The sequence below is a fragment of the Gekko japonicus genome, unplaced genomic scaffold (assembly GCF_001447785.1).
Source record: "Gekko japonicus isolate JY-2015 unplaced genomic scaffold, Gekko_japonicus_V1.1 scaffold3987, whole genome shotgun sequence".
In the NCBI taxonomy this organism is placed as follows: domain Eukaryota; kingdom Metazoa; phylum Chordata; class Lepidosauria; order Squamata; family Gekkonidae; genus Gekko; species Gekko japonicus.
Genome location: NW_015170391.1, coordinates 60,816 through 70,162, shown reverse-complemented (window position 1 = coordinate 70,162; position 9,347 = coordinate 60,816). Strand labels below are relative to the sequence as shown.

At 47.7% G+C, this 9,347-nt stretch overlaps 1 protein-coding gene across 1 annotated transcript in view; it reads left to right on the top strand.

Moving 5' to 3' along the window:
- RAB17 (RAB17, member RAS oncogene family) overlaps positions 1 to 9,347 on the top strand; it is a 28,165-nt gene that overhangs the window by 7,602 nt on the left and 11,216 nt on the right. The window contains exon 2 of the mRNA XM_015418269.1: positions 7,062 to 7,242. Within this exon, the coding sequence (XP_015273755.1) occupies positions 7,062 to 7,242 (181 nt within the window). The remainder of the gene's footprint in view (positions 1 to 7,061; positions 7,243 to 9,347) is intronic.

Sequence of the window (9,347 nt, the reverse complement as noted above, 5' to 3'; positions counted from 1 at the left end):
TTTTTCCCTCCCCCCCCCCCCCGGCTGCTTTTTTGTTGGGTAGGTTTTGATGCCACACGCTAAGTTTCTTCATTCTCCCCCTCCCCTTCTCTTCCTCCTATAGCTCCCGGTATGCTTTCTTTTCTTTTCTTTTTTACAGTGTTATGATGTTATAACATTACTACATATCTAGGTGGGGGGCCAAAGGGAAAACTTTGGCCTAGAGTTACACCAAAGAGTGCTGAGCGACACCCTTTGCAAATGCCTCTTTCGCCTGTCAATCACAGCTCACCTTGATTACAAGGTTCTACGACTTTTCCGCATTCTTTATGGTGCAATTCCAGAGACTGCTGCCAGAGAGGAAGATCAGTGGACCTTAAACCCTGGGTCAGCCTGTTGCTAAAAGCAGTCGAGTCAGCTTGGAAACTGGCAAGGGCCCGTCACTGAGCAAAGACTCGCTCAGCTGTTGTGCCAGGGCCGTGGAGACAACTCTCTCAGCCACTGCGGATCAAATGACCTGAAATCGAGAAAACCAGAAGAAGAAAAAAGATCTAAAACTTGGGAATAGGTAAGATAAAGATCTTCTAGAGAGAAGCACTGAAATCATAGCACTCTACTCAGGCCCATGAGGCAAAGGAAACCTGCTAATATTTAACTTCCAAAGCAATTGCCAAGAAGGGCTGATTGCTTTGCTGGGGTTGAGAGGCGGGCAAGTATTCAGCTGGGTTTGAGAGGTGGGTAGGTATTCAGTTTGGATTTGCCCTGACTTCCAGTGTATTTCATTCTTTTGTAATGGTAGGGGGAAATGTGGTAGAGGTAGGGGGAAAACTGGTAGGGGAAAAAGTGGTAGGGGAAAATCAAGTTCCCCAGGACCTTAGAAACAAAATGAAGCTTTCAGAACTAGTGCCCTGACTGGACGGCCCGGGCTAGCTCGATCTCATCAGAGCTCAGAAGCTAAGCAGGGTCAGCCCTGGTTAGTACTTGGGTGGGAGACCACCAAGGAACAGGGATGCCAGCCTACAGATGGGACCTGGGGATCCCCTGGAATGACAGATGATCTCCAGACTACAGCCCTCCTGTTGCAGAGCCTCTCAATGTTGTTTTCTGAACATCTGCTAACTGCCCCGGAACAAAATTTTAGGGGGCTAAGTATATCGGAGTCAGTTCAACAGCTTCCCAGCCTCACCTTAGTTACCTCCTAAGAAATGCTAATAGGTTCAAGTACAGACAATAGGATGGTCCAGCCTCCCCACCACCACCACCTCCAAGCAGGGAACGGAGATTTGGAGGTATTCAAGAGTAGAAGAACGTCAGGAAGAAACTTCTTGAGACTTCAGAAAAAGCTTTTTTGACCCATCCTGACCTGGTCAGTTGGTGGGGAAAAGAGAGATGATAAAACTTCTGGGAGCAAGGAGGAAAGGCTCTTTGGTGCTGTGTCCATCAGAGCAGGTAGAAATCTTAACTGAAGTCAGGAGGAGGTGGCCATTGCCATCTGCTGGCCTGCATCTGAGGAAGCCTTCAAGGTAATGGTATCACTGTAGAGACCTGTAGCTTTCTAACATTTATATTTAACATTTGAAAGAGCATATATAGAGGGAGGGACAGAGGAATTGTGTTTTACCGTTTCTTTTGAATCCCTTGCTTAATCTGGTGCCGTGCTAACAGTATGCTTGTAAACATTTTCTTTTAAATAAATACTTTATAACTTCTGGTGCTGGTAGTGTTTCACTGTACCACATAGACCTCCACCGTCTTGGACACACTATTTTAAAAGGAGCACCAGGGGGGAAGGCAGGCAGTTGGCAAGTAGCTATTCCTCCAGGGGTGCCCAAGGCAGGAAACTGTCCCCATGGTGACCAGGTACTGGGCAGTGAGAGACACCGAGGCAAGGCCTCAGAACTTGGAAGGGAAGCTGGGAGTCCTGACTCCTGACCTTCCCAGCATGTAATTCCTACAAAGGTCAGGTGAAGGTGGCGGTTTACCATATAGAGAGAAAAACCTCTCCAGGTGTTGGGAAAACATTGCAGGCCAGGGTGGGACAGGGCCTGCAGGCTGGAGCAGGACTGTTTTGCCACAGATACACATGCCCATTTCACGCTGAATACTTGTTTTGGCCCTGTCCATTTATAAGGAGTCAGCCATTTTCTGTTAGTAAGAGGGGAAAATCAAAAGTTGAGATTTTATAGGCATGAGTCAACAAAATGAAGAGAGAAACTTCTCTCTTAGTGTGAGGGGAAAATCTTCTGCCTAAAGTTCATGAAGAAGGGCGAAGGACGGTAATTCCTTCAGCAACCTAGTTGCTGTATGTAACAGGAGGTGAAGCCAGCCAACCACAAAAAGTCTGCCATGGGAGGCAGAGCCAACCACAAAATGTCAGGAAATTATAGCATTTGCCAGGTCCTTCCTGCCAACTAGTGGGGGGGGGGGAGGACATCATTTGTGGGAGAGAGGCCTAGGCTGCATCGCTGATGATGCGGTGATGTCACTTCCAATATGCACTGGAAGTTACATCATTGCAGCAGCTCTCTGGTTTGGGGGCAAAAACTCTATGGACAAATGGCTTCTTCCATAGATGACATTGCTTCCGGCACACACCAGAAGTGACATCACTATGATGCAGGTGACAGTGGCTTAGGCCTTCCTCCTCTGCCAGTAAGTCCACCCCCACTGGCCAGCTAATCAGCGATGAGGGACAGGGCCGGGGGGGGGATCCCCTGCCCCCAGAGGTGGGCTGGCAGCCCTAGGAAGTGAGGTCATGCATAGCTCTAATAGTAACTCTTCAACAGTTCACGTAGAAGCTCTGCTTAACAGGATAGCTTGTAAAACGAACCCATTGTTTTAAAATATTTTCTTGCATTACACAGTGAATAGCCTTGTGTTTTGGTGGCAGTTGCTGCTGAAGAATTTTTTTAAAAAATCTGGAAAATTGATCAGATAGGGTTGCCAGATCCCCTCATCACACCAGCAGGGGTATTTGGGCGGCGTTCTGAGACAACCCCGAGGCAATGATGTCACCCAGACGTGAGGGCAGCACGTTGGGGGATGTCACACGACAATGCCCTGCTTGGAGGGCAAAACTCTATGGTAAAACCAGCTTCAAACAATAGAGTTTTGCCCACAAACCAGAGTGTCATTGCGCAACATCCCCAACGTGATGATGTCACTTCTGCACGATGTCATTGCCTCAGGGACATCATAGTTTGGGGGCAGGTTTCCGCTGCCAGCCAGCATGCTGGCAGTGGGCAGAAGCCTCAAAAACTGGAGGGACCCCCCCTCCCGCCAGAACCTGGGGACTGGCAACCCTATGATCAGACCTCTGATGGCCTATCAGAATCCCTGCTGGACAAAATCCCCACCTTGCCCTTCCCACTCTCTAAAAACACTTGTTGTTGTTGTTCAGTCGCGCAGTCGAGTCCGACTCTTTGTGACCCCATGGACCAGATCACGCCAGGCCTTCCGGTCTTCCGCCATCCTCTGAAGTTTGCTCAACTTCATGTTCGTTGCATCGATGACACTGTCTAACCATCTCATCCTTTGCCGTCCCCGTCTTCTTTGACCTTCAATCTTTCCCAGCATCAGGGTCTTCTCCAGTGAGTGCTCCCTTCTCATTTGGTGGCCAAAGTATTTGAGTTTCAGTTTCATTATCTGGCCTTCCAGGGAACAGTCAGGGTTGATTTCTTTTAGGATTGACTGTTCTGATCGTCTTGCAGTCCAAGGGACTCTCAAGAGTCTTTTCCAGCACCATAGTTCAATAGAATCTATTCTTCGGCGCTCGGCCTTCCTTATAGTCCAACTCTCGCAGCCATACATGACTACTAGGAATTCCATTGCTTTGACCATGCGGACTTTTGTTGGCAGGGTGATGTCTCTACTTTTTATCATGCTGTTTAGGTTCGCCATCGCTTTCCTCCCAAGGAGCAAACACTAAACACTAAAAACACTAGGTGGGTGCAAAGAAAGGTATCGGCAGGCACCATGGCGCACACAAGCAACATGCTGGGGACTTGGTGTAAAGATTGCAACAGTTGGGTACCATCCAATAAAGGCAGGTCAATCCCGTCCAGAACATCAGGATTCCTCAGCAATACCTCTGTCTTCCCTGGATTCAGCTTCAGCTTGTTCCCCCTCGTCCACCTGACTGCATCCAGGAGGGAGACTGCAACTTCTAGAGGCTTATAGTCCCAGAAACGTGTGGCTGGATGTCATCAGCATATTGGAACTAAGACTAGCAAATACTGTGACAATATGCACAGAACATATCAAGAAAAGATACTTAAATAATTTTTAAACAAACTTTTTTTCTATTTTTAGTTACTTGTAGTAATTTAAGCAGACAGTTGTCCTGAAGTACAATGACAAAGACAGGGTGATTTTTTAAAAAAATTAACAATGCTAAGTACAAACAAAACTTGCAACTCAAGTACAGTTATGCACGTAAACGTTTGGACGTCAACATTAATAGTTTCATTTTTAAACGTCTAAGCAAATATTTGAACTTTTTTCATTGAGAAATTTGTACTATTGCACACTTAGACGTCCAGACGCTTATGTGCATAACTATACTTGAGTTGCAAGTTTTGTTTGTACTTAGCATTGCGAAAGAAAACTGTCTTCGTCGCCGTACTTTAAGACAACTGTCTGCTTAAATTACTGTAAGTAACTAAAAATAGAAAAAAAGTTTATTTGAAAATTATGTCCGGCGTTATTGCTCATTGATTCAAGAGAAACCGCTGATGGCATAGATACCCTAAAAGGCACTACAGCTATTCTCCTTGCTATAGCTAGGCCGACAATTGCAACACAATGGAAGTCTCCCACCCCTCCAAGTCTAAGGCTGTGGTCATACAGCAAGCGTACCGCAATTTGTTCCCGCTGTGGATTTGATCATGGATATTTTAAAGCAGGTTCAGATGATCACACATCCCTTGCCCAATCGCTTGCTTTGCGCAACAATGCTCCAAGCACTGTCCAGACATGCGCACAATGGTGAAAGTCACAAAACCCCCAAAACCTACCGGAAGAAGGACGTTCAGATGACCTAATCTCAATCATTATGAGAGATGGCTGTCCAGATAGGTAAAATCACGGATTCAAAGCGCAAACACCCAGAAAGTACTTGATTTTCCCAGTGTTGCAAAACTCGCTAGGGAACCAGGAGGATCACGCGAGTGAGCCCACTTCAGTGCGGAAGTCGGATGTGGGTGTCTGATCAGAATTTTAAATGCGAGAGGGAACAGCAGTGAAACCCGATCAAAATGACCGTGTGACCTCAGCCTAACACTATGGCACGAGAAAATCTGGGATCCGTTTGTCATGGACAAAATTACTAATGTAATACAGTAAACGTCTGCAGGCATAAACTCGTCATCATGTAAGTTTATTAATATGCGGGCAAGGGTGCTCCAGTATATGCCTGAACACAAAATGCTTCTGTTGAACCTATCTTACCACTCCTGGATTCATTTCTGATTGTTCTTCTGCATTGACCTGTTGTTAGCACTCTCTTATTTGACAGAGCATAAAAGTGTTCTTGTTCTACTCATCAGAGAGCCAGTTTAGTGTAGTGGTTAAGTGTACGGACTCTAACCTGGGAGAACCGGGTTTGATTCCCCACTCCTCCACTTGCACCTGGCTGGATTACCTTGGGAAAGCCGTAGTTCTGATAAGAGCTGTTCTTGAAAAAAGAGCAGTTTCTGTCAAGAGCTCTCTCAGCCCCACCTAACTCACAGGGTGTCTGCTGTGGGGAGGGGAAGGGAAACAAGTTTGTAGGGAGGGGAAGGGAAAGGAATTTGTAAGCCGCTCTGAGACACCTTTGGGTAGTGAAGGGTGGGGTATAAATCCAATCTCTTCTCTTCTTCTTCATCAGTTTTCTCATGATCCAGTTTTTGTCTTAGCAGTTTTCACCCATCGCCCTTAACTATTACCATTATTATACAGTTAAGACTTTGACAAAACTTGTGGGTTTTTTGTTCTGGTCACGTGGCTTAGCAGATTGCTATTGATGGTGACTGATATTTTATGAATTTTGTAATGTATCACATTCTGCTCAGATTATTGTTATCATTATCACTAAAATGAATTAAAAAATTAAATATCTTTTCTTGATCTATTCTGCTCACATTGTCACAGTATTTGCTAGTCTCAGGCCCTGTTCACATGGAGAATTTGCCACGGGAGAGCGATGATTACACGGCAGATTATCTGGGTGCGATCACACCGCAACATTTGGGAAGTGGAGCGCACCTGTGGCAAACCCGTGGTGCCGAAAATGTGCCATTAAAAACTACCTGTTCGGAGGAACTAGCAACCGGTTTGCCACGGGCTGCCTCCGAAGTCCCTTGGTATGATCCTGCCAGCCGCGGCTTTTCCCTCCGGCCTCTTGTTGATGCACAGGCGCGGAGGGAAGGAACTGTGGCGTGCTGCCGACGCATGGGATCACATTATGGCAGCTCTAATTGCGGCGGTGCAAAAAGCTCCACCTCCCCCCTGTGTTATCCGGCCCATGTGACCGGGGCCTCAGTTGTTTTTTACTGTGACCCATCTACTTTCCTATCAGCATACTGGAGACATCCAGTCCCAAAGCTTTGGATAATCTCTTTCAGAGGATGCATGTCTACTGAAAAGTGTAGGAGAGAAGACAGAGCCCCACATTCTTGAAAAAGCCTTCAGCAGTGTCCATGGAGGGCTGGGGCGAGGAAAGGAGTGGGGGGAGATTTCAAATGACCATTTCAAATGTTATCAGTTTCAAAGAAGTTCTGCCCAACTGCCCAAGAGCCAGTTTGGTGTAGTGGTTAAGTGCGCAGACTCTAATCTTGGGGAACCGGGTTTGATTCCCCCACTCCTCCACTTGCACCTGCTGGATGACCTTGGGCAAGCTGTAGTTCTGATAAGAGCTGTTCTTGAAAAAGGGCCGTTTCTGTTAAGAGCTCTCTCAGCCCCACCTACCTCACAGGGTGTCTGTTGTGGGGAGGGGAAGGGAAACAAGTTTGTAAGCCGCTCTGAGACTCTTTTAGGTAGTGAAGGGCAGGGTATAAATCCAATCTCTTCTCTTCTTATATGTACGTATCTTTTTTTCATTGCAGGAGATGGCCCAGAGAACGACAGGGAACAAAGAGGTCAGCTTCCTCCAGGATGCCCCCGGCTCTAAAGAATTTTCTTGCGTTTTTAAAGTCGTCCTTCTGGGTAGCAGCTCTGTAGGGAAGACAAGCCTAGCTTACCGCTATGTGAAAAAGGACTTCCAGGATTCTCTGCCTACCGTGGGCTGTAAGTTGATGTTGTATCACGGGATTCTCTGTGGACCTGCAGTCATCAAACCAGCACAAGAGCCTGGGAAAACAGCTGGTGTTTGGCTCTGGAAAGGCCGTGGGACTGAGGGGCTGAGCGTGGTCTTTATCACATCAGATTGTCTCCAGATCAGTCGTACACAAGAGCAGCTGAGGGGAGTCAGGGATTGCTGGCTGGCTCCTTCCCTTCTCACAGCCACCTCTGTAGTGACAGAGTGACACCCAGTGAGATCGGCCGCACAGTGCAGACCCTGAGCAGAATTAACTAAGGAGTATGTGAGCCACAGTAGCAAAATGGGGTACGGCTAGGGGCAGATTAACCATGAAGCAGACGAAGCACGTGCTTAGGGCACCAGGGCCAAAGGGGGCACCACAAAGTTGGGGAAAGGGTGAAAAGCTTAGTTTGTACAGTGTATTGTGTTATCCTATGAATACATTTTTGTATTGCTGCAACCTGCATTGCATATCTGGTCAGACAGGTCAACAACTAAAATGGACGGGGTCAGTGTGGAAAGGAGGGGGGGGCACCAAGATTGGTCAGTGCTTAGGGCACCAGGGAGCCTTCATCCGCCCCTGGGGGATGTGATGCATATCCAGCGGTATGTGCCTCTTCCTTGGTATTTGAAGTGCAGCTGCTGAGTGGTTGAAGAAAGAGAACTGAAGCCAGCGTTGCACGCACAGTTTATGAAACACTGTTATACATTTTCTATTCTGCCACTGACTAACAGGTTAACTTTAGTAGGTACACTTAGCACGGTATATATATATATATCCTAAGTGCCATTTATAATTCTAACCATATGTGGAGAAACGCCATTTTATGCCTATGTTTAAGTTGGTGTGGGCCAGATAGGAGGGGACCATCAAACCTGAGGTAGGCTTTGGCCTAGTAGGCCTTGGCCTAGTCTCCTCCTCATTCCCCCCCCCTCCTGTCTCCAACCAGCAGTCAGAGGGCAGCTCCCTAGAGAGGACAGGAAGTCCATCAAGGCTGTGAGGAGATCTGCCCCAGAATGCTGCAGGAGGGAGAGTCACTTCCTGGGCGGGAAGGGCTGTTTGATATAGTGGAGCTTTTGGGCGGGAAACCGGTCTTGGAGAATTGAGAGCAGTCTGCCTGAAGTCTGGAGCCAGTCAGGCTGTCGGCTGGAGACTGCAAGAGGCAGAGGCCATGTTGGGAGTCCTCTAATGAAAACAAGTCATGTGCCTGCCCTGCAGACCATCTAGACAGGGTATGTGTAGTGAAGGGAGAGATGGAGCGATTTATTATCCACCTTTATTTTAATTCTTCAGTTCACTGTTAATATGCCTGTATATAGTTGAGTGATTTTAAAATAAACTCTTTCACTGTTGACCCTGAGAAGTCCCTCTGTACCACATAGTTCCCCCAGCCGCTTGGACACGCTAAGAGTGGGTTGGGGACTCCCTAAGGAGGAGAATAAGGGCAAAACGGTCAGTTGCCAACTCTCCAGGGGAGCCCCGAAGATTATCAGGAAGCCCCGAGGTGGGTTCCTGGCGACATCAGAGGGAGGTTAGGAGGCTGTCCCGCCTAACCAGAGCCCAAGACAGGGACAGTGGTGGCAGCAATACCCGGAGGCAGTGGTGAAAAACTGCCCCTTCAGGTGCCAGGACAGGCAAAGGAGGGGTGGGCAGAGTGGCCAGCTGACGTGGGCCCGTTCCGCCACATGTGGGATCCTTTGAACATAATGCAAGTGCTGAGGATTATATGATGCCTGCCCCCATGCAACTGTCACGGGAGGGGGAAGCTAAAAGATGTGTATTTGGGGGAAGGGAAGGCTCACACGGTGATTATTAAATTCCACAACAGGAAGGAAAGGGTACTTTGAATTCAAAAGGACAGCAATAGAAGAGAGGACTGCTGCTCGTAGAAGCCAGGATAAAAGGAGATGGCGGGTGGGCAGAACGTTGAGAACCAGGCCTGTTTACCAGGTTCCCCATGCCCCGCATGTTTGTGTTTTCAATACATGAGTGCAGAATTTAGCATCAAGAAGTATTTTGCTTTCCGGGATGGGGGGGGGGGGCAATGTGAGGACTGAGCCACGCCCAGACTTAGTATGGTTAGCGAGGCTT